At 49.5% G+C, this 24,739-nt stretch overlaps 9 protein-coding genes and 1 non-coding gene across 10 annotated transcripts; 8 read left to right on the top strand and 2 right to left on the bottom strand.

Moving 5' to 3' along the window:
- Positions 1–75: 75 nt before the first annotated feature.
- On the top strand, positions 76–1,225 carry BO83DRAFT_374971 (V-type ATPase assembly factor PKR1). Its single transcript, XM_025530337.1, has one exon. It carries the CDS (start codon positions 416–418, stop codon positions 941–943), a length of 528 nt encoding a protein of 175 aa, XP_025392158.1. The 5' UTR covers positions 76–415; the 3' UTR covers positions 944–1,225.
- An 807-nt stretch (positions 1,226–2,032) lies between these two features.
- BO83DRAFT_132305 (anaphase promoting complex subunit 2) lies at positions 2,033–5,029 on the top strand. The gene is made up of 2 exons (XM_025526105.1): positions 2,033–2,625; positions 2,686–5,029. Exons 1-2 carry the CDS (start codon positions 2,104–2,106, stop codon positions 5,002–5,004), a joined length of 2,841 nt encoding a protein of 946 aa, XP_025392157.1. The 5' UTR covers positions 2,033–2,103; the 3' UTR covers positions 5,005–5,029.
- A 131-nt stretch (positions 5,030–5,160) lies between these two features.
- Positions 5,161–6,526, bottom strand: BO83DRAFT_304558 (TauD/TfdA family dioxygenase; the record flags this gene model as incomplete). The annotated part of the gene is made up of 4 exons (XM_025527230.1): positions 5,161–5,524; positions 5,586–5,846; positions 5,910–6,175; positions 6,251–6,526. The coding sequence occupies 4 exons, from the start codon at positions 6,524–6,526 to the stop codon at positions 5,161–5,163; spliced, it is 1,167 nt and encodes a 388-aa protein (XP_025392156.1).
- Positions 6,527–7,778: 1,252 nt separating this feature from the next.
- BO83DRAFT_t65 lies at positions 7,779–7,850 on the top strand. Its single transcript has one exon. It is a non-coding gene; the product is annotated as a tRNA-Gln (tRNA).
- A 424-nt stretch (positions 7,851–8,274) lies between these two features.
- Positions 8,275–9,237, top strand: BO83DRAFT_374968 (uncharacterized protein). The gene is made up of 4 exons (XM_025530336.1): positions 8,275–8,522; positions 8,588–8,694; positions 8,762–8,790; positions 8,879–9,237. The coding sequence occupies exons 1-4, from the start codon at positions 8,459–8,461 to the stop codon at positions 9,102–9,104; spliced, it is 426 nt and encodes a 141-aa protein (XP_025392155.1). The 5' UTR covers positions 8,275–8,458; the 3' UTR covers positions 9,105–9,237.
- A 903-nt stretch (positions 9,238–10,140) lies between these two features.
- On the top strand, positions 10,141–11,169 carry BO83DRAFT_414054 (uncharacterized protein; the record flags this gene model as incomplete). The annotated part of the gene is made up of 1 exon (XM_025534535.1): positions 10,141–11,169. One exon carries the CDS (start codon positions 10,141–10,143, stop codon positions 11,167–11,169), a length of 1,029 nt encoding a protein of 342 aa, XP_025392154.1.
- Positions 11,170–11,206: 37 nt separating this feature from the next.
- rfeD (putative transcription factor RfeD) lies at positions 11,207–14,094 on the bottom strand. Its single transcript, XM_025529043.1, has 5 exons — positions 13,477–14,094; positions 13,073–13,241; positions 12,865–13,016; positions 12,399–12,806; positions 11,207–12,339 (listed from the first exon to the last, which is right to left on the bottom strand). The coding sequence occupies exons 1-5, from the start codon at positions 13,597–13,599 to the stop codon at positions 11,662–11,664; spliced, it is 1,530 nt and encodes a 509-aa protein (XP_025392153.1). The 5' UTR covers positions 13,600–14,094; the 3' UTR covers positions 11,207–11,661.
- Positions 14,095–14,769: 675 nt separating this feature from the next.
- BO83DRAFT_132230 (uncharacterized protein) lies at positions 14,770–15,322 on the top strand. The gene has a single exon (XM_025526104.1). The coding sequence runs from the start codon at positions 14,923–14,925 to the stop codon at positions 15,205–15,207; it is 285 nt and encodes a 94-aa protein (XP_025392152.1). The 5' UTR covers positions 14,770–14,922; the 3' UTR covers positions 15,208–15,322.
- A 3,289-nt stretch (positions 15,323–18,611) lies between these two features.
- On the top strand, positions 18,612–20,044 carry BO83DRAFT_305046 (salicylate hydroxylase; the record flags this gene model as incomplete). Its single annotated transcript, XM_025527246.1, has 3 exons — positions 18,612–19,295; positions 19,351–19,557; positions 19,619–20,044. The coding sequence occupies 3 exons, from the start codon at positions 18,612–18,614 to the stop codon at positions 20,042–20,044; spliced, it is 1,317 nt and encodes a 438-aa protein (XP_025392151.1).
- A 2,735-nt stretch (positions 20,045–22,779) lies between these two features.
- On the top strand, positions 22,780–24,286 carry BO83DRAFT_454301 (E3 ubiquitin-protein ligase). The gene is made up of 2 exons (XM_025536961.1): positions 22,780–23,793; positions 23,850–24,286. Exons 1-2 carry the CDS (start codon positions 22,844–22,846, stop codon positions 24,196–24,198), a joined length of 1,299 nt encoding a protein of 432 aa, XP_025392150.1. The 5' UTR covers positions 22,780–22,843; the 3' UTR covers positions 24,199–24,286.
- Positions 24,287–24,739: the final 453 nt, after the last annotated feature.

Below are 24,739 nucleotides of genomic sequence, written 5' to 3'. Positions count from 1 at the left end.
TAGGATCCAGTTCCCGTTCTCCTCTTTTTCCCCACCTTGATCCTCGACTCAAACGCCGACCGTCTGCCTGCTTCGGTCGACTACCGGTCGTCTCGTCCTACCTTCCCATCTGCATCCCCTCTTCTCCCCTCCAAACGGCATTTTGTTTTTGGCCACCGGTCCGCAGTTGCGACTGAGATCCCGGTTTGCTGCATAGTTTGTCATCCTCGATCCCCGACATCCCGGCGTTGCTAACAGGTTGTTGCACTATCCGTCCACAGGGACAGAAGAAAAACTCAATAACAACAACAACAACGGATTCCAGTTTCCGACATCAACGTCATTCCACAGTTCCCCTACCCCAGATCCGCTTTCTGTGACCCCAAGTCTCCAGCCATTCCCCGCAACTAGCCGCAATCGCGCGTAATCCGAAATTATGGGCTCGTTTATGGAGGACCTCTGGTCTAGCATCTTTACCCCGGGTCCCACCCCCTCCCTCCTCATCGCGACCAACGTCACCTTCGCTGCCCTTCAGGCTCTCCTGTTCGCCCTCCTCCTCGCCACGTATAGCATCCACTTTTTCGTCCTGTCTATCTTGTCCGGCGCCCTATGGTGGTCCATCAACTGGTTCGCTCAGGAGCTTAGGCAGGTGCAAGCTGAGGAGGCGGAGAAAAAGCAACAATCGGAAGAGCTTGCAGAGAGCCAAGCCAAGTCAGACGGCAGTCGGAAAACCCCGGCGACTCTCGACAGTGCCGGGAGCGATACGGAAACAGAACTTCTAACGGAGCACAAGGGTGCTGCTGCCACCGCTTCCGCTCCTCGTTCTCTTGCTGCATCGGCAACACTTCGGCCACCGGAGGAACACGGCGAAGTTCGGAAGCGCCTGAGCGTCAGCGGTGAGAGCTCCGGTTACCAAAGCACCGATAGCGAGTGGGAGAAGGTAGATGACGGTAAGGCGGCCTAGGCGTACACGGGATTGGATCATTGTCAGGGATTGTTAGTACATCAGCCTAGGGGCCCGTGTGGTGTCCCGACTTATTTCTTGACCATCCTGCGTCGGACATGGGCCGATACGGCTTCGTTGCCATACACCATTTCCGTCTGTCCCATATAGATACCAGAGAGGCATTCTGTTTGCTGCACCGGCAAGATACCCTATAGATGACTGATACATGCCGGGCAATGGAATGAAATGTAGACCTGTTACTTGATACTTTGATGGTCCAGCAATACAGTATAGCATGACCAGGTTGGTGGCCGCGATCTTTCTTGCTTCACTATGAGTTCTAGCAGCAAAGTCCGGCGGCAAAGCTATAAGCCCAGTCTCACATGTAGTCCGGATATCCCTTTGCCCGCTCACATGAAGGGGGTGCGTGTTGTTGATATCTCATGCACAGTTTTGACCCCCGCTTTCAAGCTGCATGGAGACCCCGCCGGAGCACGATAGGATTGACCAATCTAGACTTGCCTGTAGATATGAGAGAGAGTTGAGTATTGCTGTGCTACTGAGCAAAGGTCTCGACTCATAAATTGTCTATCACCTGACTAGGAGGATGTACACCATGGCCTTCTCTGAACCCACACTGAGAACGAGGTTTTGTAGATGCATGCAGAAGGTGCTGTATTTGCCTGGTTGGTCAATTTGGGCATTCTCGGTTCTTTGCTTCCTTCTCAAGGACACGAGAGCATCATAGCGAGTTTCAGTAAAATGCTTGATGCTGTATTGATAGCACCTCGTTATATATAATCCAACTACAAATGAGATTGAGAATGCTGGTAGCATCAACAGTTTTCACAAACTGCGAGATACTGACCAAACTAAACCTATGTACTATATTTAATAGATACAAAGCAGCATTTATGCAGGCGGAAATCAAGGCCAAAGCTAGCTCTATATATTCTGAAGCTCCTCTATGCAATGCATCCCGCTGATTGCACATTTTCCTCTTTCGGAACTCTTATCGATAAGCATGTTGATCAGATGACTAAGCACATTATCCATGATGGTGCCAAACACCGGGCATCAACAAACACCCCTCAAGCCATGGCACCCTGGTGAAGGAGTGCTCTCAGACGCGACTCATCCAGATCAATGATGGAGTGAGCCATTGCTGAACCGCCAACATGCCATCCACAACCACAACCATCCACACCAGTCGCCGACGCGTCTTCAACTCCGTCCTCCCCTCCGCGTCCCTAGAAGATTTCCCATCCGCCGGCCTCGCAATCGGACCTACAACCTCCACTCTCTTTCCGAATTTCTCCTCCGGCACGAAAACCCGCGATAGCAGCTCGCAGTTTCGATCTTCAATAACGTCAGATAAAACCGATATTGACGAGCCATGGATGGACCAAGCGACATTGGACCGCGCTTGGCAGGTTGCGACAAAGTTCCTTGCCATCCCGGATTGCGGGTTCGATATACTCTACCGATATGAGGATATAGGAGAGGCGAAGTTTCTGCGCTTGACGAATCGCGACAAGAAACCTACACGGGAGGTGATGGACGCCCTCGAGTACTTGATGAAGCCTTTTACAATGGGTTTGGATGTAACGGAGGATATGGCGCAAAGGAATATTCTGGATTGGTATGCATATGAGATGCGGAGGCACTTTCTGAAGAATTTCAGGGGTGGGCTGTATAAGGTAGGACTCACATCGAAAGCTGTCTCCAGCTATGTGTGGTACTGATCGTGGAGTATGCAGCTTCTGAATTATCCCCAGAAAGAAAGGTTGCTACATAAGATCGTGGACTGCCTGCAGCTGGCAAGGAGGATATACTTTTCGCATTTGATGGAATACTTACTGCCGCTTCTCGATACTTCCGATCAAGAGCCTATGTTCGTCAAGCTCCGGACGTCGTTCCACATGATGGTCGCTTATGCGTTGCCGTGGTCGTTAAGGTCTACGTTGCTGACACATGTTATCACTACGGAGGCTTTGGTTATCCTGGGAATTGATACTCTGGGTGAGGAGAGAGATGATGAGTCAGGGAGCGTTGATGATATGGAAGTCGATCGGCAATTCTCCGTCTCGTACCAGGACTGGCGAAATGAGCCCTCTGTCGAGGCCAGGATGAGCCTGATGGCTGGAGAGGATGCGCGTGTTAGTGCGTCTCGAGAGGTCCTTCTGGTGCTCTTTGATGGGCTACAGATGGTTGGCATGGGCGGCGACAAGGCGCAGAAGGTCTTTGCTAGTGTCATGGATACCATGCTGAGCGAATTCATTCGAGCGGCATACACCGGACAATGGGAAGGGCCTTCACTAGTCGTCCAGCATTTACGGCACTGGATTGAGAACGTGTTCGCGCGGCTGGTCGTCCAAGTCCTAGCCATAATTAACACTCCAGAGTCTGGGATCAGGGAACCGGATAGTCTCGATGTGAATCTGAGTGATGTGGAGAAGTGGCAGGAAATTGGTATTTCTCGCCTTGGGGCTCTCCGGGTAGGCGAACTCTTTGATATCATTGTTGAGTGGCCTGCGAGCAGTGGAGCTATCGAAGATTTACGGCACTTTACTACGTATCCGGCAGCACGATCCCATCTAACGCACTCTTTCATTGCCGTTCTCAACCAGCGATTGTTGCACCCAGGTGCATCTACTGTCGAGATTCTGCAGGTGTATATCTCCATTATACGGGCATTCAACCTGCTAGATCCCAAAGGCGTGCTTCTGGACCGGATTGCTAGGCCCATTCGCAGATACCTTCGCGACCGCGATGACACCGTCAAGGTCATCGTTGGCGGGCTCTTGTCTGACCCGGCCGATGCTGATGGACAAACTGCTTCTCACACGGACACACTGGTGGAGTTGTCAGCCGAACTGACCAAAGCACACCAGAACTCGCTGCGAGCTGATAGCGGAGAACTCGACTGGGATGATATGAACTGGGTTCCCGACCCGGTCGACGCGGCACCAGACTATCGGAAGTCGAAGACGTCCGACGTAATTGGAAGCCTTATCAGTCTCTTCGAGTCCAAGGAGATGTTCGTCAAGGAGATGCAGAACATGCTGGGCGAGCGACTACTACAGAAGCGCGCCGACTTTGACCAGGAGTTGTCCGTTCTGGAGCTTCTCAAGGTACGCTTTGGTGACAATGCCTTGCAAGCCTGCGAAGTTATGCTGCGGGACATCTTCGACTCCCGCCGCGTTGATGCAGTTATACGCAATGATCAAGGATTGAGCGGGACGCGCAAGGCAACGCAACTGCCAGTTACTCCTGATGGCAGACGAGCAGCAGAGGATGACGAAGAGATGCCAGAGCTTCACGCCAAGATCCTCTCGCACTTCTTCTGGCCTGAGATCCAAGGGTTGGAGTTTAATGTTCCGAAGGATATTTCCTCGCTCCAGGAGCGGTACGCGCAAGGGTTCGGATCGCTGAAGCAGTCGCGCAAGCTCACCTGGTTGAACGGACTCGGACAGGTCACTGTGGAGCTGGATCTCGAGGATCGCGTGTTCATGGACGAGGTTACTACCTGGCAAGCCACAGTGATCTACGCCTTCAATTCGTCGTCGGACGAGGCCGTGACTAAGACAACGGATGGACTCGCCAGCGAACTCGGTATGTCGACTGCACTCGTGCGCAGCGCATGTCTCTTCTGGGTAAGCAAGCGTATTCTCGTGGAAACACAGCGGGATACATTCCGAGTCCTGGAGGCCCTTCCGCGCGAAGAGGGCGATGCATCAAGCGGAGAGCCTGGGTTACCTGGAGCAGGTGATGCAGAGGACCAGTCAGCAGAATCAGCACAAGCAGCAGCCGAGGCAGATGCAGCTGCGGCAGCGGCAGCGAAGGAGACGGCCGAAGCGGCGGCGATGGAGAAAATGAATCTGTATTGGCAGTTTATTGTGGGCATGTTGACCAACCAGGGCGCAATGCCACTGCAACGGATCGTGATGATGCTGAAGATCGCTGTTCCGGGAGGATTCCCATACAGCAACGAGGAGCTGCGAGAGTTTCTGGCCGGGATGGTGTCAAAGGGAAAGCTGGAGATCATCAGCGGAGGCAGCTACAAGATTGTGCAGTGATTGCATATTATGTCTATCCCATAGGAGGCAAGCTTGTATGAATTACGAATCATGAGGTACATGAGGTATAGCAAAACTCTCATAACTAATTTAACATGGTATTGAAGCTAAACGTACACATTACAGACATGAATATCATCGAGTCGTTTGGACCCGTTACTCAGCATCCAAAGGAGCCACCGGGGCCTGGTCATCGACCTGGATACCACCTCTCTTCTTCTCATTGCTATCCCAGAACGGCAGCTTCCATCCGCCCTCGCTCTCCGGCGTGGCCAACCACAATCGCATGAGATGGCGTCTGGGCGTAGGCGGGGCGTGATCAACATAGGCCGTGCGTGCATGCAGCACATGGGAGTTGGCCAGGAACTGAATATCGCCGACTTCAAGGATCATGTGTAGTTTGACGCGGTTGCAAGTCGCCTCAAGGACCTCCAGAGCTTCAACCTGAGCAGCCGAAAGCGGAGGGATGATTCCAGCGTCGGAGAAGCGAGTGAGAGAGCGCACATAGTAGGGGTCCCACCTGCACAAGTATCAGCACAGTCCTTCACTCATCGAACCATCGAAGACAATTGGATACATACTTGGTATAAACGCGAGGGTTCTCCCCACGCTCCAGATAAACAACACTCGTCTTGATATACTCCTCCTGTCCCGTGCTCGTCTCTCCCTTCCGGTCAAAGTACCAGATCGGCTCCGTGAGGGTCTTGAGCACATCCGGGCGCTCCTTCGCCAGGACGTTATAGACGTTGTGCGAGGAGCACAGGTCAGATTCACCGCCCTCCCTAGCGCGGTGGATGCAAAGCAAGCCAACGATATCGGAGTCGTCCGCGTGGAAGAATTGTCTACACAATTAGCTACCCTCTCCATAGATGGCACAGAAGCATGAGCTGGCATGTGATACGCACCTAGCATTCGTGCGATAAATCCGCACAGAATCAATCTGCGTCGGGTCTTCACCCAGATCCTTCACATGGCCGAGCACATGGCCCCGACTGTTCTGGCTAACAAAGTACCCGAGGTACGTGCCGAGACCCATGTACGCGACAGCAGACTTGTGGTTTCCCCACTTCTCAACAGGGAAGCCCTTGAAGAGGATGAATCCCTTGCCGTCGAGGAGGTCGGCGCGGAGTTCGTGCAGGCGGGCGGCTAGGTTGGGGAGGGGGAAGTTGCTCTGCCAGCATCATCAGCACACTTACCCTACCTACAACGACCATACACCAACAAGGATAGTAAATAGGTAGCTTACCTTGCTAATACCAGTCATGGGAATCTTGGCCTCCAAAAATCTATCCGCAGCGGCCGACAGCTCCTCAATCTCCTCCTCCGTGAACCGATGCGTCCACTTCTCCGGGTTATTGCTGTAATCCTCAGGCTTCCATACCGTGGGGCCAGTAATCTCCTTGGGGAATTTATCGAAGGGATGAATATGTTCGTAGAGGGGAGGGTGTTGACCAGTGGTTTTTAGTCCGTCGGGGAAGACGTCTAGGGGGATAGTGGCGGGTTGTTGTTGGGTTAGGGCCATGATGGAAGTCAATAAAGGTGAATAAACAAATAAATAAATGAGATCTTATCAATCAGATAATTGATATCAACGCCAACAGTAGTAGTAACAGTAGTAGTAGTAGTAGTAGTAGTAGTGCAGTAATTAATCAAAGAAAGAAGCTGCAAGGAAAGGATACATCAGTAGTATTTATATACCCCTCATTTCAAGAAACCTTTCACCCCTCACATCTTCGTTCGTTCCCACCCCTGGCCAACTCGCCGAGCATATTCGGAACGATAAGCGATGTAACCATCAGTGGAGGGGAATTGCGTGCGCCCTGACTATACGTTGAAACATCTGCGACTTCTCATAGGAGGAGTGCGCCGCGGGTGTTGGTCGGCGATCACGAATGTTGATTTGCCGATGGCGCAATCTCGGCTGTGGTTGTTGTGATGCCCGCGGGAAAGGGCTTGTGATTGATTATGCTGCAGATTGTTTTGAATGGGGTTTCTGATGATGCGAGTTGAGAACAGCTTGTAGTAAATAAATTGGGATTAAGTTGTTGTGGTGAGTGGTTTGTAGTTGTTGTATGTATTGATCTTAATATCTACCTACTTACTATTAGGAAGACGATGGCTGGTTGATGGTAGATGGTGGATGGTGGATGGCTAGAACATGGAGGGTCGGGTATATGAGAGGGATGATCAGTGGGGGTAGGCCGGTAGTAAGTAGTTGAAGATGAATTTCTCGGGCGAGAGATGGGATAAGTATGATCTTATGTTTCTGATTTATTGGTGTTTTGAGATGATGGGCTCATCTTGTTCATAGTGGATAGGGCATGTGTTTCCTGATCGGGTAGTAGGTTCTTTGGTTCCGGAGGGATGGTACCTCATTACGATTGATGCATATGCTCTGCATACTAGATTAAATGTAACTGAGATATCTAGGCTTGTAAAAAATGACACCTTTCATGTGTTAATGGTGCATATGTAACCCAGTTCCTTCAATCATAGTCACATGCAGATTGAAGATGATGTTGATTTATTTTTGCCTACTACAATGCCCGTTGCTCCGCATGAGTGAATATCAGTTAAGACAACAGGGATTTTCGTACCATTCTCAAACAGGAGCTAGTCGGACTTAGACTTAGTGTACTCTGAAAGGAGGTATAGTTAGGACACAAAGTATATACAGTTAGTCACCAGAGGCCCAAGACAAGTTCCATCTCCGAAGGCTGTCTCTACATCATAATTTTATTTATCATATTGTACAAACAACTATCACAACAATAGGTTGTGTAGTGTAATGGTTATCACTCTGGATTCTGATTCCAGCAATCCCGGTTCGATCCCGGGCACGACCTTTTTGCCTTCCTTCAACATTGAGACCCTTGGAGAGTCTCTTCTTTTTGCTCATCTTCTGTTCTGGTTTTTGTTTTTCAAGTACCAAATTTACTACACCGTTCATAATCGTCGAAAAGGACCCAGCCAACCAATTGAGTCAAATTTTACCAACTACTATCCCTCATCGACGAAGTATAGTTATGGCGGGGCGGCCACTGACAACAGATTCTGCCAAGCGCCTGAAGGCGGTCAAAAAATATACAGAATCCCAGCTCACTTTTTCGGAGCTGTTAAAAAAATTATCCGTCTATATCCGCTTATATCCGCACTTTTCTCTGCGAGGTCGATGGAGTTCTGCCGCCCTTGGCGGTAGTAAGAGCGGCCAATACAGGCAGTACATTGCTCCGCATGACGTTGAGGGGCCATCCATGCCACCATGTACCACTCAGTACATCCAAGCACCCCAGGAAATCATCCTGTCTAGAAGAGATGCCTTTGACATTCTTCGTATATACTGTGCACACTCCGTATTCACAACCCCAATAACCAGATACATACCCTCTATAAATGAACCATCTACCTCTCCTCGAATGAGCAACTCAACCACAACTACCTAGGAGCCAACCCGATGGCTGACATCCTGCGACGAAGAGGAATATACAGAACTCACTGGATACATCCGCTTTCGCAGGGTGAGTATAATCCATTAACCCCTTTGGTTCAAATCTCGTAAAACAGGGACTCTAAACCACAATAGCCCTAGGAATAGCATACAGACAAACCTCCCTGGAGACGCTGTCCGCAAAGGCCGGAGTAGCGTATAGTTATACAGTAGATTTTGCGGGGACGTCTATCAAGAGAAGGGTGAGTTTATTCCCTCTCTCCTTGCTATTAAAGGTAATGCTGAGGAATGATGTTATTTGGCTATTAGTATCCCCGTGTCGTTGAGGGGAGAATCCAGTGAGTATACCTAAGTACTACCATGATTAATCCAAAACACCCATCCTATTAGGTATGTATATACTACCTTGTACTAATGTACGTTTAGAGGAACTACTCCCCACCTCTCAAGTAAAGACAAAGCCGACGGCCAGAAAGTCGTCACGGTTGGATTCCATGCCCGAAATGGAACGAGATACTTGTCCATCCATGCTCATGGCGACGGTACTTGGAAAGAGTTTCTTTCGCGGGCGGGAAAGGCGGTTTTGCGTAAGGAGAGGGATGGATCTCAGAGGAGGGCAATGCAGGGGAGATTGAGTAGATCTTCCTGCTAGATAGTGGTTGTGTTGGTTTTGAGGTTATTGATTTAGCGGTTGTATTTGGCGTTGGCATAGCTTGTTTGTTCCACCGTAAGTTCAAGTATGTTGTGTGGGCATCTAGACGTGTTTCCCTGTGTAGGAAGGTGAATTAACACAATTGTTGATGTGTACGATACTTTCTAATCACAATAGATCTAACATCGCACACATCAATAAAGTATCAACCCCCCATGTATAACAGACTTTCTACTCTCCTCCGATCCAAGCAACATCCATTGCAACTTAAACAGTGCAAAATCTATAAATGTAGACTTCGCCAAAATGTTTATTCACTAAGTTCCGGGCTATAACCCCGGACCAGAGAGAACGCCAGTAGTATATTGGTTTGCGTAGCGTACTATATCCGCAGCAGGAGATAATCCGACTAGAAACAAGTTCGAAATCCTGGTCAAGGTTATAGTTTTGACTTTCTATATCTTGGACGGTGGCTTGAACGAGGCGTTAAGGTTATTGATGCGTGGGTTACTTTGATCAGGATGATGACTATGACATGCTTATCGCTTAATGCTGATGGAAGTATGACACGTGTTGCCTCTTTATCCAGATCGATATTTGAATTGGTTTCAGATATGGTACTTCCTATTATATGACAGTTAGAGTAGAGTCCGCTAGAAGTAGTACAAGAGTAACTGGTAGCGAAAACCCCCAACTTGGATACAACCAACGTATTACCTCACCCATTGACCCATAGACCCTTTGAAATAAATCCTATGGGCATAGTATAATGACAAGCAGTAATTAATTGCCATCTCAACCCAAATCGCAATAACCTCCCCGAACCAGCGAGATCCAACCCTAAAGCGGCGCGCCCGCATCTCGATCACCTGCCGAAAGAGGCAACTCGATCCCCAGGGTCCGCGGTTCCACACTTTCTTTCTCGCCTTATCGAAGTCCCAATCTGTTTAGATAATAGTTTTCTATCAGACGCATCTACCCCTCACCCCTCTCCGAAATCCCTCAATAATTCCATAACGCGCGCACGCAGAACACGATGAGAACCCAGAAACATCTCCACATCGCCGTCCTGGACGTCGACGTCCCGGTTCCGAACGTCTACTACGCTCGCGGTCTTTATAGTACCCAATTTCGCAAGCTGCTTCGGGCTGCTGCGGGGCGGATTGCAGAAGATGAAGGAAGAGATGAAGATATTGAGATCCACACCACTGCGTTCGATACTCTTGGTGGTAATTTGCCGTCGCTGGCTAGTTTAAGCACGCAGTCTACTGCCACAGTGACCAAGGCTGGGGAGGTTATCAATCCGCTGGCCTTGCCTATCACAGGTGTCTTGATTACGGGGTCAGTGGCGTCCACGTATGGTGCTGAGTACCAGTCATGGGTTGCACCGTTGCTGGAGTTCGTTACTACTGTGTTTGAGCAGTATCCGCATGTGCGGATTTTTGGAAGTTGTTTTGGCCACCAGGCGCTTGCAGAGGCTTTGCTTGCGGGATCTGCTTCTGCCAATGAGGTCAAGGTGGGATGTTGTCCCGATGGAAAAGAAGCTGGACTGGCCCAGGTTGAACTCACAAAGGGGTTTGTGGACGCATTTCCCTGCTTGAGGGGAAAGCGCGCGTTGAGACTGCAGATGATTCATGGGGATTGGGTGACGGTTGAGTCTTCACCTGAGACAGCGCTTCCCTCGCCTTGGATGAACATTGGGGGATCAAAGCCTTGCCCGATTCAAGGCTTGTATTGCCCAGGACGTGTTCTGTCCTATCAAGGTCATTTTGAATTCGACTCATTCGTCAACCGTGAGACATGTGTCGACTTTGGAGGGAGATTGGGGTGGGCGAAAGAGGCTGTCGAGCAGTATGTGACGGCAATTGGAGACGTGGACGGAAACGGTGATGACTCCAAACTAGCCGCGGAGGTGCTGGTAAGATTCTTTGCGGGTGAAGATGGTGCGCATGACAAGCAAGGCATGATCAAGGCACAGGATGAGAAGAGCATGGGAGTAACCAGATTGATTGGTGGTCTGGTGGGCCAGTTGATGGGTGGGAGCTGGTGGCCCAGCAAGGCATAAGAGAGTAGCATAGAAGCTCTGGAAATATTGGAAAAAGATGACGACACCATCTATTCAAATCAAACTACATCAATGTTCAATATATTCGTAAATGCGACCCACGTAAATCATCCAAAAACATAAACCAGAATTGTCAAGATCAAAACACCAATGCCACCATGTAGTATATATACCCGCCCAGCGTTGTTGTATACCTACCAAACACCCCAAAATCCCGGATTTTCATAAGATTTCCTTATCATGGCATGTGAGAATCATGGTCGGGCCAGCCCTTCAATAACTCGTTCCGAGATATAAACAGTCCAAGGGCGACATCATATACTCATCGACCACTGGGTGATGCTCGTGTGCCTGGCTCATGTCATTGCTCCATAATTTTGAGTAACCGTGCACCCACAAAGCCATTAATCGTAACATCCGTAAAACATAAAATTCGATCAGAAGCTCACCAGAGTGCGCTTCACCCTGGAGACATCAAGAATAAGGGTGTATTCACCTGAAGTCGAGCTGGAAGGCTTTCCATTTTCCACCCACAGTGCGGCAGCGAGGGCAGCCTCGGGGACTGGGATAGCTTGTTGGCCCATGTGACATCGCGCTGCCCGGACTCGACGTCACATTTCTGAAAGAAGCGGGCGGACTGCTGATAAACAAACCGACACACTCGCGACACACGCCGCAGATGCACTCCGTGCAGGCGTAGCATTCATTCAGAGCCCACGGGCGTTTGCAACTGGCACAATAGATTTGGATCTCTCTGTTGCGGTATGTCGCCGGTGTGGGGTTTGAGAATCGATGATGCTGGCGCTGAGATGCAGAAGAAGGATACATGTTCAATACCGGGCTAGACTCGTTGTTGGAGGTGCTCATGTGACTCGAGAAAGCGTAGGTTTTCCCTGATGCCGTCGATGCCGAATCTAGCGAGGATTCAATGGAGGGAAATGGTTCCAAATCACTATCGCGACTGCGTGCGGTGTCAAACGGCGGCGGCGTTAAAGACTTGTGTAGCGGTGACGCCGCATAGGCGTGAGGAGGGAAAGGCCGATGAGAAGTCGGTGGCGGCAGTCCGGGTGAGGGTTGAAAAGCCGGTGGTAGCGATGACCGGTGATTGCCGACCGAAGGCGCCGAAGTGATATTGGAGATCAACGGGGGCATTGTAGGCGACCGACCAACCTGTGGCTGAGATTAGCACATGTCTGAGCTTGTCCTGCGGGAAAAAAGCAAGCACATACATCCGAGTTATGATCGTCATCCGCTTCCGTGGCCGAGGTAGCTGCCTCAATCAAATCTTCCCAGCGCTTGCCTTGAGCCCAAGCGGCAGTCTGTGGTTCCGCAGAAAGCGCCTTCCGGTCGCCCAGACTAGGGCGTCGGCCGTATTCCTTGGATCTAGTCCGCTCATGCTTCGGTTTTCTAGCTCTAGAAATGGACGACTTGCGAGGACGAGGAAGCTTGTCTCGATGCTGGATGGGAGGCAGGGTGGAAGAGCGACCGGGCGGGGAGTGCGTCAGAATGGACGGGAGAAGCTCGCGAGGACGAGGGGATGAGAATGGAGGCAGCGAAGCCTCCTGCTTGAAGTGCTCCCTCAGGGAAGGCAGTTCAACGGATCGCAAGCGGTCTCGGTCATTGTCCGAGTGAGTCTCCTAGCGCACCAGTTAGTCAATCTTGCTTGTGTACTGCTCACAAAGTAGTCTAGCATACCATGTCCGTATCCCAGTCGGAAGCTAGACGGTTGTGGTGCAATTGCGCCAATGCGACGGCGGCGGTCGCTGCCGCGGGGTGAGTCTCGTCAATGCCCCGCGGGGTTGCCGGAGAGCTAGCGTCAGCAACGTAGATATCCCGATCAGCAATTTCTATAGCCAGTCAGTTGACGTTCTGAGAGCCACACATTCCAGCCATGATGACCGACCATTGCGTCGCCGAGATGGAGCTTGAGTCGAGGGAGATAGATGGGCCCGTTGGTCTGGAGGGGTGGTCACCATCAAGATGAAGCTCTCCTCGGTCGCCGGGAGCTTCGGAATGTAGTGGTTCGGGTGGGCTCTCCGGATATGCTCCTGCATGGAGCGATAGCGCTTCTCCTGAAGGGCAGAACAACATGTTAACCACAAGCATTAGGCTTGGATAGTAATGCGACAGATCATATTATTTTTTTTTTCTCCAGCTTGCGCCCGCACTGGTCCTCGTACAGAGGCGCACGCTGCTTGCTGAACCATTGCATGAAAGTGGGGCTCGGATCGATAGCGGGCGGGAAGAAGGAGCAGGAGGGAAAGCTGAGAGGGGGGGGAAAAGGCGAGCTGAAGGAGTACTACTCACACCCAGACATCTTTTCCGGCAATTGGAGCCATCGTTATTCTTCAACGGACACACCACTTCATTATTGACGTCGGTGACCGAGAAGGAGCTGGTTAGCGATGCTCGCGGCGGCATGGTCTGCATGGATCCGTCCTGGCGGGGTGGGTTTGGAGGGTCAAGCCAGCGAGCCAGCACAAGCACACAAGCAAGCTTGAATGGAAGCACTGAACAAGATAATAGATCAAGATCAAGATCAATTCGTTAGGGCACCGTCAACCCTCCCAACGCATGCTCCAATGTACAGCGCAAGAAGGAGAAGGTAAAGAAACGATGAGTATGTCAAGCAAGTAATTTGGAGAGGCGAAAAGATGAAGGAGAAAAAGGATCGGGGAAGAGGTGGAATCCGTGGTCGAGAATAGCTAGACGGCAAAGTAATAGAGTGTATGAGTAATATGGAGATAAATTCGCCCTAGTTGTTGCTGTCCAGGCTGAGCTATTCTTTTTCGGAGCCACTTGCGGTAGTTACTATCAATGTAGTAAGATTGCAATGTACTCCGAAGCAGCAGCAGCAGCAGTACTACTAGTAGTAAGTAGTAGTCAAAAGCACGTCCGGCGTAGTGGCAGGAAACTAAAGCATCACAATCGAGGAATCGGTCAGGTCCAGGAAGGGGGAGGGGGGGGGGGGGAAGGTCAAGGTCAAGGAGCTAGGCCGATTACAGGTCTTGTCCAGCCAAGCTAGTCTACGAATGGGCTAGTGACCTCGAAAAAAAGAAAATTGACAGCCAAAGGATTGGGGGATGGCAACGACCCACTAGGCAAAAAACAGAAATCTGACCTAAAAAATAACAAAAGGAAGGGAAAAAGAGAGAAAAAGTGAAAAAAGGCGACCAGCAGGCGACTTATCCGGAGGGGAAAAACGAAAAAAGGAGGGTGGGAATGGTAATCCACTTACAATTTACATGATTTTACATACAATACAAGACGAAAAAGTCAAAGAATGCCTGAAAGAAAGAAAAAAGAAAAGAAAAAAAAAAGTGGGAAGATTTAGTCCGAAGCACTTCGACCGCGTGGCTTGTCCCATGTAGCTTGGACTGGCTAGGATGATCGGAGGATCCAGGATTAGTGAACAATCCAGAAAACGTCCTCGTGCATCAGTAACTGGACTTGTAGGTCTCGAGGCGCTGGGATAAGGTATCACGAAGCACTGGATCGGGTGACACGATAAGCATACTACTACAGCCCGTACCGCGGATGAGAGGCGAAAAAAGAGGGAAGCTCACGGGCAAGATAACGGACATCCGATGGGAGCTCCTGGGGGGGGAGATTGTAGATATTGGTTGGCTTGTTAGCTACACAGGTATCCAGAAGTTATTACTAGACTGCTTGCTACATGGAGCTACGACGATAGCTTGTTAGCCAAGCAGCAGGAGAAAAGTCTTTCAAGCTATTCTCATCCGATCAATCCCTATGAGGCATTATCATCCTGGTGGTGATACAGCATGTGCTCTTACTCGGTATTACGATTTCGTACCGCGGCGGTATCTGATGCCGATTGCGCCTATCGATAAAGTGTGGGACAGCGCGATATCCGCACACATGAATTTCGGTCCTCGCTTCGTCGCGGACATTACTCTTTTTGTAGAGTATATTTTTGCCAAAAAGATGTTGATCAGTATCTCATCCTTTACTGCTCTTATAGCAGTATATTTCTGTATCATTAGACAGTCCATTTTGTACAGTGAGGCACTGTAGAAAGCTTCGGATCCGGATCTACTCTGCTGATAAGTCTGTGACACTTACACTCCACTGGAGCAGGAGCTCAGAGCCGGGTCAAGCTTACATTACATTACCGGAGCCAAAGGAGGGGTGACATGGGGAAGGGGCACTGCCTTCCTAGTTGGGATGGCGGACACCTCCGTAGCTCAGTCAAGGGTATAAGTTAAGGACATGGCTACTCGGCAAGGACTTCCAGTAGCAGTCATCCTATATGATCCGTGCGAATTCCATGTCCGCGTTTGAAAAGGGCAAACAGCTGAACTTTGACTGACGGGGTCTTGGTCGACCGAGACTTCCGTCCCTCAGACAGATGCAGGTTGGCAGGCTAAGCTGGTCAAATACCATACCATACATGAATACATACGGTATGGTAACGATGACCAGCACTCCGGGAATGCCGGTGGAACCCCTCCATTCTTGAGGGGGTTGCGACAGCTGCAGCATCAGCATAATTAGTATTGACTACGGATGAATGGGGGTTGGCCTTGATGGATGATGACCGATACAACACAATGGTCACATTGCTCGCAGGTAGTCAGTTTAGGCAATTCCAATGGGTTATTGTAGAATCACGTGGTGAGTGAACAAGCTGGGCATCCGGCCATGTGCGACCTACCCCTCATTGTTCTGGTTCATTTTCCACCACCACCACCACAAACCACCAGCTCTCCCCAGCTCTAGGTTGAGCTTCCATGCAACCCAAGCACAAGAGCTCCCAGCTGGAGCTTTCCAGTGGAAAGGACCTAAGACCAAAGCAGTTAGGCCACTAGTGGCGAGTCCAATTTAGTTTAGCGCGACGCCACTCCAGTTCCTTATTCCCGTCTGAGTGGGGCTCTCGAAACGGGTGTACCTTAGCAGGCGATGGGCGAGAGGAAATTTTTCCATCTTCTCGAAACAAGTGGCCACCGCTGATTCCATGGGAGGCTGGGGCAAATCGCTGGCTAACTGTGTCTGGACTCCTGGAAATCACCCCGATGCTGATGGCTATGCGGAATTCCGCTTTCCGGGAGAAAAAAAAAAAAAAAGGGGGGAGATAGTTACTACTACCTGAGACCTGGGAAAGACAACACCCATGACCCGGTGATTTCAAGGGACCAGTCCAACGGCCGAGAAGAGTGGTGCCTCGGAATCACACTATCGCAGGTCACCGGTGTGGAGGGGTTGATGCCCAAGTTGCCCTTAAGCGAAACTGGCTGCCGTGAATTCCCGCACTTAGCTGGAGTGCACACAAGGGAGGGGAAAGCTCCGTCCTTGTTTAAATCCTGATCCGTTGGCCGTGCTGTCTTTGACCCTCTATGGATACTAAGTCAATGGTCAAAGTAGTGGTACTTTGTCGGGGCAAAGAAAGTCTATGCACCTGCACACGCGGCTAAGAGGTTCTAGCTCGGCGACATGAGGGGACGGCCCTGGTGTAGCCTGCTCAGCTTCGGTTCGACACCTACGGACTTCAGCCGATATGGTTGATTGTTCCCCCCAGCCGCTAGTCTTGCAGAGGAATGTTCACGACAATCCACGGTTCTAATTCGATATGCAAGGAATAATGCCTGTTCTCTGACCTAGTCTATAATCCACATGGTTGCCATTGGTCTTCCAGTTGCTTTACCAAAATCCTCACCGACACAGAGATGGCCTGGAAAGAGTTTCGCATTCCGTGCGGAGAAAATTCTATTCTTGGAAAAATGAACACTTAATTGCCCGCCAGTCAGAGCGTGCGGTTCGACCCTTGGGTTTTACCATAGCACGAGTCAAGGCTTACTGCGATGTACGGCCGTACTTGGTAATTAGTGTGTCGCTGACCATGACCATGGCTTATGGCCGAGCGGGATCTATACTAACACTGGATACTACATAACTATCTACTGTAGGACAAGCAGAGCTGACAATAACATTGACAGTGCTATTGTTTCTCTGATCCCTTGCATTCATCCGGCCAATACCACAGCCGATGTTCATGCAGGACGATAGGTACATCGTACTCCTCGCAGGGGACCATGCATCGTTCCAACAGGAAGAGGTTCCCAAGCCGCGGTCTCTGGGGGAGCCGCCTGCATTGGTGGCGCCAAAAATTGCACATCGAAGCAGCAGCAGTTCTGCCGGCAGCTGGTCACTTTCCTAAATGGGCATATTGCAGTGCGCAAAGCATCATGATTGGATGGTTTGCCAGCAGGGGATGATGCACGGTACCCAATTAGAGGCCGGTTGATGGGCAACGGATCGTCCAATCAGACTTGATACTCTTCTGCTTACTCACCCCCCCACTTCGGCACGTTTTTCTTTTTAAACTCCGTTACAATTATTACCATACCGTAACTAAGCATTGCCCCCCACGGATGTTTGCCTGGTCTGGTTCGCTTTGCTAGCCACAGTCCAGCCTCCCATACTTTTTCTCGTGGGATGCCCCCTCTTCATCAAAATTTTCAACACTGCCTTGAAGATGCATATTGATCCATGGAAATTGAAGTGCCACCATCGAGATTCAACTCGGGGAGTATCTGGGGAATTTACGGAGTAGGAACCCGTATGTCTGGTCATTCAACCGATGAAGGTCAACGCTATCGGCAACCCGTGATATGTGCTATCCCACAAACGATATCTTCATCGTGGATATCATCAATCATAGTCGCACTGCATCACGGCCAACTGCAGAGTATACATTGGCTGTGCAAAACTGCGGATCGCACTTCTAGAAACACTGGCGCATCTGCCGAATTGCCTTAAGACTTTCCATATCCGACCATACTATACCAAGACAATGACAGAATCACATCGCACAATCGCACGTATACCGGGCTGACCCGCCTCATTCCTCTATCCGAGACAGACAAAGAAGAAGAAAAGTGTGCCAGCCTTGCCGCAAAGCTTGTATAGCGGTGGCCGTTGAAGTGCGGAGCGCACCTACCATCGGATATGGCACGTCACACAACCACCGACTGTAGTCCGCAAATGAGGTGCAGCACCCTCACAACATTCCTATAATCCTCCATATAAGCTATCAACTAGCTCCGATCACTTGCAAGCTTGTTTGCCATTGCCGCTTATAACATCACCCATCAGCACCACTCGACAGCATCATGGAATAGTCCATCGGCTACGGCGCCAGCAGTGCCGTATATCCGTGTCCGATGCCCCACGGGGATTAGCCAGACAGCATCCGATGGACTCTGAGGTCACTGTCCCCCTGGTACCGACGTGCCTCATCAGCATCCGACTCTCCGCGCCACGCATCTCAGCAATGACATCGTTCAAAACAAGCTATCTGTAGCCTCTAGCCTTAGTAGATAAAAGACCTAAAGAGCCCTGTCGCTGCTAACTCCCCATCACTTCACCTCCCACCTCAACCCATCATCCAATCCTCCAATTCATCTACACCACAACACAAAATGTCCCCCACAAAGAAAGACTTCCACGTCGCCATCATCGGCGGCGGCATAGCAGGCATCACACTTGCCATCGCGCTCCACCACCGCAACATCCCCGTAACCATCTACGAGCAAGCGCACGAATTCGGCGAAGTAGGCGCCGGCGTCTCCTTCAGCCCCAACGCCGTCCAAGCCATGAAATACTGCCACGATGGCATCTACAACGCCTTCGAGAAAGTCTGCACGCGGAACCTCTGGCCCACCAAGCAAAAGGTGTGGTTCGACTATCTGGACGGATACAACAGCAAGAACACTAGTCAAGAGGAAAACGGCCACCAAAAAATCGAATTCACCATCTCCAACAGCCTTGGCCAGAACGGCGTTCACCGCGCGCATTTCCTTGACGAAATGATCAAGCTCGTTCCCAAGGAGATTTCCCGCTTTAACAAGCACCTGGATGATATTCACGAGCGCATTAGCGATGGCAAGCTGATTTTGAAGTTTGCCGATGGATCCGAGGATGAAGCTGATTTGGTCATCGGGTGTGATGGAATCAAGTCCCAGGTGCGCCAGATTATCGTCGGTGCGGACCATCCTTCTGCGAAGCCGTCGTATACTCACAAGTATGCGTACCGGGGTCTCGTGCCGATGGATAAGGCGGTTGAGGCGATCGGGGAGGAATTAGCTTCGAATTCTTGCATGCATGTGAGTGATCAGCCCTCTTGACTCCAAAGCTACCAAACAATACTAATAAGTGTAGATGGGCCCCGGTGGCCATATGCTCACCTTCCCCGTGAACGCCGGAAAAACACTCAACATCGTCGCCTTCCACACCACCACCGACGAATGGGCCGAGTACCCCAGACTCACCCGCCAGGGTACCCGCGATGAAGTTCTCCGCGACTTTGCCGGCTATGGACCCAACGTGACCAACTTGCTCAAGTTGACTGATCCTCAACTCAGCGTGGTATGCATTACCCCTTCCCCTCCTCCTTTACTTTAAACAATAGAATCTGATGAGTAAATAGTGGGCCATCTTCGACCTAGGCGACCACCCGGTCCCGACCTTCTACAAAGGCCGCGTCGGCATCTCCGGCGATGCCGCGCACGCCACCTCGCCGCACCACGGCGCCGGCGCGGGCTTCTGTATCGAGGATACAGCCGTGCTGGCAACACTGCTGGAAGACGAGCGCGTGCAAACGCACAAGGATCTTCAGGCAGTGTTGGCGGCGTTTGATGAGAACCGACGCGAGCGGTCTCAGTGGCTGGTGCAGAGTAGTCGGTTCATTGGCGATTGCTATGAGTGGAGGGCTGATGGGGTAGGAAGTGATTTCAAGAAGATTGAGGAGGCGATTAACTATCGGAATGGGATTATTGCCAATGTGGATGTTGGCAAGATGTGTGAGGAGGCGAGGGGGGCGTTGGGGAGGAGGATTGAGAAGGCTTCGTTGTGAGTATGACTACTGCTACTAGGCTTCTGAGAGAAGGGTTTGTACGATGATAGAGGGTTTGTTTGTGTTATTTATGGGTTCTAGCGAGATATATTGTTTGTTTAGCATGTGTTTGTTGGATAGATTAATTCATTCTTAGCATGTTATTCCGAGACCTTCGTTTGTTCAGCGGTCTTACACCGAATTCGCTTTGATAGTGGTCCTAAAAGATCATAATGATAGGTATCGTAGCACTTAGCCTGCATTTGTTCCACTCCATACATCCCTTGTGTGGCCTTTTCTCACGTACTTGAAACCGCTATTCAGTATTAACATATAACGAGTCGTAGTAGTCTCACATGAATATCAAAGTCCCAGGACAGCTCAGCAACAAAATAGGATCATCCATAGACTTCAATCTCTCAACATGAAGCATTAACCAGCACCGAATTCACTAATGACATCATTCTCTGTTTCGTACACAATCAATCGGGGTATCATAGAATAAATAATGAAAGGTTGCTGGAGTCGTCGTCGGTGGTATTATCTGAGAAACGAACTGTGTGAAGTTAGCATGATTCTGTCTATAAGCATATGAAAGTCCAGGACCTTCCCTCTGGGGACATACCTGACTTATAACACCCTGCAACGTCCCATAAATCGGTCACATCTCATCTCATGTTTCTTTGCAGTAAACAGCACTCTCCGAATTTGAACCTGCTGTCACTTGCTCATTCTGACCTCCATCTGACCTGAAAGACGCTAACCACTCCCAGACAAACGACAAGGGGTTCATGAGACTCTCAATGGGACTGTAGGGCGATAACGCGGGGTCGTAGAAATGCGTCACCATGATTATTCCTTGATTCTTGATTCAACAATCATTCACACGCGTCGCTTTCAAGAAACTAATTTCTCTCAGAGAAGAAGAAGTATTGAAAATAGAACCAGAACAGAATTCTATTCCTGAAGATGAAATGAGAAGAATGGGAATGCCTCCTCAGCAACAAACAATTTGCAAATGATACGCATAATGGGCGTGCCTCCACCGCTCATTCATTCATTGATTGGTTCCCCGCATTTCCCAACGCTGGGCGGTGGGCAGTGGGAATGTTTGTTCTCCAATTATATTCTGATTGCAAACAAGTGCAATTGAATATTACTAATGTTTGATGTGTTTGGATTGTTTGGTATATATATGTTCTTCGGTTCGGGGTTTACGGCCGAAAGCCCCCCGAACTTGGGACTCGAATTTGGGACTTCGGATGTTGACCGCCTTGAGAGCTTCCGATGGGGTTTATTGGGTTGGGGGTGGCTGGTGGTTCCGATGGTGGGCTGGTTAGGAATTGGGGATCTGGTTGTGATGTAGTGGATACATATTTGTCTCAGTTGTTTCTTGATTGATGTGTCTAGTGGCGTGATGTTGTTATATGGTGATAGAGCGATGCTGCATTGTTGGGGGCCATCGGATGTTGGTCTACAGTAAAGGGGGTATCCGGATGAGAGACTGCTGCGCCGCTTGATCACTACAGTGTTGTAGTTAGAGCCATATCCCATTTTCTGGATATTTTCAGGGAGATGGTCACTTTCATCTTTCACTCAGTATAGCAGATTTACAATGCTTTCATGGGTGAAATCACCCTCATACTCACTGGCAGTTTCGTGATCAGCATAGCCGACATACAGAATGTGGAGACGGCCGATATAGTGGGTCTATTACCATCATCTATCTTACCCCAGGTCTTGGCTCTGTGGGTTATCTTGTGACTAGTAGATAACTGTCAGATTATGATGGGCTTTTGATCTATGAGATTATAGTTGAACTGAGTGAGCGGAAGGAGATGAGAATCTACAGAATTGTAACTGATACAAAGCTATGTACTGGTGATGTTGTACGGGAGGGTTAAATTAGAGGAGGTTAATTTTTAATGTTGCTTACACTGCTGTTATGCCCATCACAAGTGACAGTTCAGATTGAAGATGAGATGAAGGGAAAAGAAAAGAAAAAAAATAAAATAAAGATTAAACGACATTTGAAGTTTTAACCAGAGCTTCAAGGAGATACATAGTCTCGGAAGTGGGGAGGCTACTGCGGATGAATAGTATATAAACCACTAGGTAATTTGAGAATTTCAGTGAAAATTACGGGTGCGATAAATGATGGAATGGCCTCACTTGTCAAATGTTCCTACACTCAAATATGAGATTACCTACTAGTCACGCCTCAGCGACCTTCTCTTGAAAGATCATAAGTTCATCAGGATCGGAGCTGCAGGCTATGCTCGCAGCCGCTACTCGCTGTCCATCTACTTTCCATCTGGACCATCTATCTACTGACGGAAGCTACGATCAGCATTGCTGTGAATCGTGGCTTGGGACTGACACCTCACCTCATGAGACCGTATGGTCTCATATACGTTGGCTGCGATAAAATTCCTCTGTTTTAACTTTTACCATACCTAATCTCACATTGCCGATTGGGCCATATCATTACTTCCTGAGCTGTGAGGGCGGATTTCAGTTCCTTTATGTCCAGTGACTGGGGCACATACAAATGCTGAAACTTTGTTTGTTTTTCCTACTTCCCACGGAAACTCCCCATCTCCATTTTCTCCCACACATTCGCCTCCTAACAAACGCCATCTGGAAATGAAGACTATCACCTACCAACCCAGTAAGTCTTATTACTATCTCTGAGCTTTCATCATCAGTTACGTTGACAGTAAGTAATATCTCTTATCATGTGTGAAAGGCATGGCCAGCCATCCATGTCAATTCTGACTGTTGTCTTGCTGCTTCAGTCTCTCAAAGTTGCCTCACACAATGGAACTCCACTCCCAAACAAGCAGTCAGATGGACAACGAAATCTACGTCGTCACCCAGCAACTTCAGGAGTTACAAGAATATCTTGACTCTCAAAAAGGGAAGTGTCGAGCCGATGACGATGAAGACTATCTACAAGCATATCACCAAGAGTTGAGAGCACATCTAAGGTCATTAGAGGACAACAAGCTCGCCTTGAGTATTGCTATGGCAGTACACTCCGACAGTCGTGTTATTGCTGCTATTACACGGGAAGAAGCTCAGGCAAGCGATGATCGACAACTGGCAATCAGAATAAATGAAAGAAACGATGACTCGGACTCTTCAATAACTGATGGTGATGTGGAACAGCCTCAAGCAGCCACGGAGCCCCAGTCCAGTGACGATGAGTGCGTCGCCGGTCCCTCGATGACATACAGAGAAAGACAGGCCTTGGCATTTGAGAAGTCCGCCGCCACGGAAACTCGGTGCTGCGTGTGCTACGAGAGTTTCTTCGCTCACAAGGTGAATCGATTGGACTGCAACCATAATTACTGTGACGATTGTCTCAAAGATCTTTTTCTAAGAGCGACGAAGGACTCAACTCTCTTCCCTCCACGATGCTGCCGTATGCCGATTCATCTAGAAGCTGTCCAGGAGCATCTGTCAGAGACTGAGATGTTTGATTTCAAGAGCGCGGAAATTGAGTTCTCCACCACTGACCGCACTTATTGCAGCAATACCAGCTGCGGCAAGTTCATACTACCTCAAAACATCACAGCCGGCCGTGCTGAGTGTCCTCACTGCAACCTGAATACCTGTGCCATGTGCAAAAAGGCTTTTCACATCGACGACTGTGTGGAGGATACTGATCTGCAAGCTACACTGGCGCTAGCCAGTGCCCAAGGATGGCAACGGTGCTTCCGTTGCAGAGCTCTCGTCGACCTGGGATTTGGCTGTTACCACATAACGTATGCATATACTTCTTTTACATTCCCCACTTCTACTTACTTGCCTATTCAAACAGGTGTAAATGTCGCGCTGAATTTTGCTACCTCTGCGGTCTTCAATGGAAGACATGCGAATGCGTTACTTGGGACGAGGGAAGACTACTCGCCAGAGCGGCAGAAGTTGTAGACCGTCAGGCCCCAGCGCCCTTAGCACCCCCGATCCGCGATATTCTAGTTCAGAGAATGCGGGCAAATCTGGTTGAAAATCACGAGTGCGAACACCGAGGCAGATTCCGGCGTGTTGAAGGTTCAAGAAGGGGAGTATTTGATTGCGAGATCTGTGGAGCACGCCACCGGAAGTACATCCTGGAGTGTCGGCAATGTCATATCGTACTTTGTGAGAACTGTCGACGGAATCGCATTTGATGCAGTGTAGGAAGGGTACACAAGCTGTTGACTGATTGATGGAGAACTGCGGTGTTTGATGACTTGTTACCAGAAATGCTGTTTCAAGAGTGGCTGGGTAGGTTAGTGTAGAGTGTGATACTTGACGAGCTTGATAGATAGTGGAGTACTTATTGTTTACCTGGGATGTTGTTTCGTTCCATGTTCAGATGAAGTATTAGTTCTGTCCTAGGATGTTTGCATGTCTGCTTTGTCGGGATATCATTATCTTTGTGTCATTCCGCTACAGCATAGAGAACAATGCATACAAAGGCCTCTTCTGAACCTCACTAGCCCACTCCCATATGCAATCAAGAGCTTGTATACTACGATTAATCATGCTGGTAAATTCTTCAAACCCAATTCCAAAAAAGTTCAATTACATACAAATATTATTTATGAAACATGGATAATTCATTAGTACGATTATTCAGCTATCACATAAACAGAAAGTGAGCAGGCTGTAAAGTCAAGCAAACAATGCTATAACTATGCTTTCAATACTTGTAATTTCTCCTCGTAG

This window comes from Aspergillus eucalypticola (genome assembly GCF_003184535.1).
Source record: "Aspergillus eucalypticola CBS 122712 chromosome Unknown BO83scaffold_3, whole genome shotgun sequence".
NCBI classification, from domain to species: Eukaryota; Fungi; Ascomycota; class Eurotiomycetes; order Eurotiales; family Aspergillaceae; genus Aspergillus; species Aspergillus eucalypticola.
The sequence above is the reverse complement of the archived record's forward strand: the minus strand, read 5'-3'. Positions and strand labels throughout refer to the sequence as shown.